Source organism: Myotis brandtii, unplaced genomic scaffold (genome assembly GCF_000412655.1).
Source record: "Myotis brandtii unplaced genomic scaffold, ASM41265v1 scaffold220, whole genome shotgun sequence".
Lineage (NCBI taxonomy): Eukaryota > Metazoa > Chordata > Mammalia > Chiroptera > Vespertilionidae > Myotis > Myotis brandtii.
In genome coordinates, this window is record NW_005358250.1 from 1,866,063 (window position 1) to 1,871,194 (window position 5,132).

The 5,132-nt window shown below is 48.6% G+C and overlaps 1 protein-coding gene across 5 annotated transcripts in view; it reads left to right on the forward strand.

The window, feature by feature from the left end:
• The window catches only part of ERMAP (erythroblast membrane-associated protein (Scianna blood group)), a 37,759-nt gene that overhangs the window by 13,304 nt on the left and 19,323 nt on the right, over positions 1–5,132 (forward strand). For all 5 annotated transcript variants that reach the window (XM_014539558.1, XM_014539557.1, XM_014539559.1 and 2 more), the window contains 5 exons: positions 76–96; positions 1,182–1,202; positions 1,293–1,319; positions 1,409–1,435; positions 3,238–5,127. In XM_014539558.1, the coding sequence (XP_014395044.1) occupies positions 76–96; positions 1,182–1,202; positions 1,293–1,319; positions 1,409–1,435; positions 3,238–3,917 (776 nt within the window). In that variant the 3' untranslated portion in view covers positions 3,918–5,127. The remainder of the gene's footprint in view (positions 1–75; positions 97–1,181; positions 1,203–1,292; positions 1,320–1,408; positions 1,436–3,237; positions 5,128–5,132) is intronic.

Consider the following 5,132-nt stretch of genomic DNA (forward strand, 5'->3'; position numbering starts at 1 on the left):
GAGGCGCTGAGCCTCCCTGGGCTCAGGGATAAAGCAGAGCATCAGCTCACTCAGGCCTTTTTCTCTGTTTTTCAGGAAGGCTCCATAAATCCCTCAGTAAGTTCTGCTCCTCCTCCGTGGCACGGACCTCCTTCTGCCAACATCTTTGCTTTAGGATGGGTGTCTCAGTTTCATTTCCTGGGGCAGAAGAGAGGGGTCAGGGTGCTTTAAACCATGGGGTTGGAGATTTCTTGGCTCTCAAGGGCCTCTCTTCTCAAATATTCCCTGCTCCCCTTTCCTGCACAACAGTTACCTAGTCCAGCGGTCGCCAACCTTTCGGACCTCACAGACCAACACTAGGTCCTAGTCTCTAAGTGGGAAACGTTAATCAAGAAGAGATGTAGCTCCCGTGGGTGAAGCCACCTGGAAGACCTTTTATCACCAGGCATGGCATTCCCTTAGGTGGGATCCCAGGCGATGGGTCCTCATTAAACTGAACATGTGGAGCAGCGTTTCTCCATCTCATGTACGAGACCCTCTTTAGTGCAAAAAAAGAATTTTCAGACATGACATGTCTACTTTATTTTACCTTGATTAAATGTACACAAGAAAATCTAATAGAAATTCAGTGATAGTTTTTATTTGTTTGTTTGTTTGTTTGTTAATCTTCACCCAAGGATATTTTTCCATTGCTTTTCAGAGAGAATGGGAGGGAGGAAGGGAGGAGGGAGAGAGAGAGAAACATCGATGTGAGAGAGACATATTAACTGGTTGCCTTCCAGGTGCCCCCACAGGATGGGGTGGGGGCAAACCACAACCCAGGTACGTGCCCTTGACCATGATTGAATCTGCAACCCTTTGGTGCAGGAGCCAACACTCTAACCATTGAGCAACACCAACCAGAGCTCAATGATAGTTTTAAATGAACTTATATTTTGCTCTTCTCTCACAATATCTACATATATTACATTGTAGTTACCTAGATGCGTGAGATGTGCTACTCAATGAGTTGTAGTCAGGTTTGGCTTACTTGGGAATTTGCTGGCCCTCTGCAGTATCTCTGGGGACCACTGGGGTGGGGCTGGATGGTCAGGGTATTGCTAGTGAGGATCTGATGTGGGAATGTGGTTGGGAGGGGGCCCAAGCATTATGGAAATGTGGAAGCCCTCCTTCTGATTGGTCACACTGTTTTTATTCTTTAGAGAAACTCCGGAGTGAACTGAGTAAGTTTCCCATGTCCTTCCATACCGAATTCTCTCCTGCTGATTCTATATTTTCAGTGATAGTTCACCCCTCTTGTTTCTTTTTTGTAGAGTTGAAAAGAGCTGCAGCCAACTCAGGTGAGATGCACTTTCTGGGTGCCTGACTCCCACCCTCTGGGGGTTCTCCTTGTCTCCTTTGACTTTACAATCCCTTTTATGTCTTTCAGGCTGGAGAAGGGCCCGGCTGCACTTCGGTAAGTTACACCAGGCAAACCCGCCTACATTTCAGAGCCCAGTGCTCTGTTCCTTTGGAATGCAGGCTGACTTTTTTGTTTGTTTGTTTTTTGTTAATCAAACCTATTTATCTGCTTATCAAATTTTTAAAAATCTTTGTGATTTTTTTTTTTGCGGGGGAGGCTCAGTTAGACTTAGAAAGTTTACTGGTTATTTGTATGTCTTCTCGATGACTTGTCTGCTCTTATGCCTATTCTGGCTACTATTTGATTTGTGAGGATTCTTCCTGTATAAAGTGTAGAAACTCTGTCCTGTTCCTCACAAATTATTTTTCTGAGTTTTTCATTTGCATTTTAATGTCCTTATATTATTTGTTTGATGCATGAGTGTCTTTTTTTTATGTAGTCCAATTTAAGAATCTCTTCCTGTGTAGTTTCCTCTGTGCTTTCAGGTTTTGGAAGTCCTTCTTATCCCACAGTTGGGTAAATAGCCAGTGCTCCTCTGTCTGTATACACACCTGCCACCTTCTTCTTGCTCTTGGGAGTTGGGGATTGAGATTCTCAGAGAAGAAGGGAAATGGTTGGGCAGGTGCCCCCCCCATTGTAGGCTACAAAAGGTTTTGTAATTTTATCCTAAAAGATTTGCACATCTCTTAATTTATTCCTAAATATTTGCTTTTTTTTTTTTTTTTTGCTGCTGCTGTTTCAATGAGATCTGTTAATTTCCCTGCTTGGGTCCTTATCAATTTTCCAGTCTGTTCATGTCCCTTCTGTTCACTCCCTCTTCCTTCAGGCAGGTGGAACTGATGAGTCGGCCGCTTCAGAGCACGCCAGGTCACCTTGGTTGACATTCTGGGAATTCCCAAGTCCTTCTCACACTCACAGTCTGGCTTATTCCCACCACCTGGGCAAAACACACATTTCACAGATTTACCTCTCCAAGAAGTGTCTGTTCTCTGTGCTGGGGGAAGGAGGGAGACCCACCATGACCTTCCACAATTTTAAGGAAGAATCCTTCTGTCTCTATTAACATTTAAAAATAATAATTTTGAGCAACAATTTCAGTTAACAAGATGAGCATCACACATTGTGCATGAAGGAGGCACTACCTCATGTGTTAACTCATCAAATGTGCACAACAGCTCGACCACGTCGGGTCTGCCATTGTTCCCATTGTACGGATGAAGAGACTAAGGTTTGGAGATGAAATGCACGCCCCAGGTCACATAACTAGCCTGTGGCAGAGCTGGGACTCCCACGTCCAGTGTGGCTTCTGGGTCTAACATCAGAGCCAAGGTTTATTATCATACATTAGCTTCTGCTGGACCATTGAAGACAAAGGTGGTATTTCCTAAGGGATTAAGGCAGCTTCACAAAGGAAAACTTTCTCCTGTTTTAGAGGCCCGATGCACGAAAATTCGTGCAAGAGTAAGCCTCCCCCCCCCCCCACCCCCTTCCCTCAGCACCCAGAACCTGGGCTGCTTCGCTCAGGCTGCCACTGCCACCCACCCGGTTCCCTGTGGTTCCCTATTCATCATGCTGTAGTCGGAGCCTGCAGGCCAAGGAGGAGGGACTGAGAGGTGGTCAATGCACCTCATAGCGACTGGTCAAGTGGTCGTTCCGGTCGTTATGGTCGCTGGCCTTTTATTATATAGGATGACCAGGAGATCCAGGAGACCGGAAGACATTTTTCTTTGGCTCCAGTACATCTGGGGTCGAAGGAATCATACACTAAAATGGGTCCAGTGAGGGGGATTGCCAACCCAGAGGTGATTTTTCCCTCCAAAGCTACCCAAACCTCTCCTCTCTGTGCCCCTCTGCAGTGGCCGTGACCCTGGACCCCGACACCGCGCATCCCAAACTCATCCTGTCCGAGGACCGCCGGCGTGTGCAGCTCGGAGACAGGAGGCAGCCTGTGCCTGACACCCCCCAGAGGTTCGATTTCGTCGTCAGCGTCCTGGGCTCCGAGGCCTTCGTGGCGGGCTGTCACTACTGGGAGGTGTTCGTGGGAGACAAGACCAAATGGATCCTGGGGGTGTGCAGCGAGTCAGTGAGCAGGAAGGGCAAGGTCACCGCCTCGCCCGCCAACGGGCATTGGCTGGTGCGGCAGAGCCGCGCGGCCGAGTACGAAGCTCTCACGTCCCCGCAGACCCCCTTCCGCCTGAAGGAGGCCCCGCGCTGCGTGGGCATCTTCCTGGACTACGAAGCGGGCGTCATCTCCTTCTACAACGCGACCGACAGGTCCCACATCTTCACCTTCACCCACGCGTTCTCTGGCCCCCTGCGCCCGTTCTTTGAACCGTGCCTTCACGATGGAGGGAAAAACACGGCTCCGCTAGTCATTTGCTCGGAACTCCAGAAATCGGAGGAACCCGTGGTCCCCAAGCCAGATGGAAAAGGCCGCGCGAACGGGGATGTGGCCCTGAAGGTGGACGCTTCCCTCCGGCCCTGGTCCCCCGATCTGGGCCCGGCGCTCCAGGGGCTCAAGGTTCCTTCTTTTTAGGGAGGTGCCTCCTTGGCTGCGCCCTGACCCTCTGGCCCAGGGCTCTGGATTTCAGTCTCCTGGCTCGACACCGGCCTCTGGAACAGCTCATCTCCTGTCCCCAAATCCAGACCCTTTTGTGGTTCTATTTGTGCCACCTTTCTCCCATTTCTAAACCCTGTCTCCTGCGGGGGACTTGAAGTTCCCATTGCCCTGGAAGAATTCTTGAAAACCAGGTGAACAATCAGATTAGGGCTAGGCGGTGATGGTGAGTGGGTGTCACCGAGACCCAGGGGTTCTCCATGCGAGGGGCTATTTAAGAGAACTTAGTTGTGATGTTATGGAGCCCAGTCCCTGACTTCTTACTTATGTCATCAAGAATGGCTTTTCTCTCTGTTTTAGTTCACGCCTTTAGCCCCCAAAGCCAGCTTTTTAAAAGTAATCATGTTTGGGTCACACACTTTCTTCATCCTTCTGGACTATGGGGTAGGGTGGGTCAGAGGGTAAAACATACCGTCCCTTTCTAGTTCCTTGATGCTGTCGACAGCATAGTTTTGTGATATCCAGAGCTAACGTACGTCTTCAAAGCTGATTTACCTATTGATGATGACCAGGTACAGGGACTTTAGAGTGGTAGCTGTAACCCTGAAAAGCCTCAGGAGCAAATCGGGCAACTGGTAAACACAACTTCAAACACAGCAGGCAGCTGTGTGAGGCCTTGAAGAGACAGCAATGGATAAGTTTGTTTGCTGCGCTGGCCCTTTCGAATACCCTCCTGAGATTTAGAGAGGCCCCGATAGAAAAAGTGGCAGCTTTAACCACCAATATAGACAGTTCCCCCCAACAAGACATTATACGGGAAGACTTGGCTATTTGTGTAGCACAAGCATGTCAAACTCAAAGGCTAACATGGACCAAATAAATGAGGCATGAGGCCCACGGGCCGCGAGTTTGACATGCTTGGTGTAGCAGACTCCTAGGTCAGAGAGTATTGATTTCAGAAAGGAAGTTGATAGACCAGGTGTGAAGATAAAGTAATGGATCAGATTTTTTGGTGTGGATTTCAGAAAGAAGCTTAGTCACTTTCAAGTCATACCACAGAGGTGATCTGGCCTCTTTTTGGAGATATTGGCTATTAGTTTTCAGATGGGTACTCAGTTCTACCCCACAAAAACTGGACCTTTCTGTCAGAAGTGCACTCTGTTACTCTGTAGTGCCTGTATTAGTCAAGGTTCT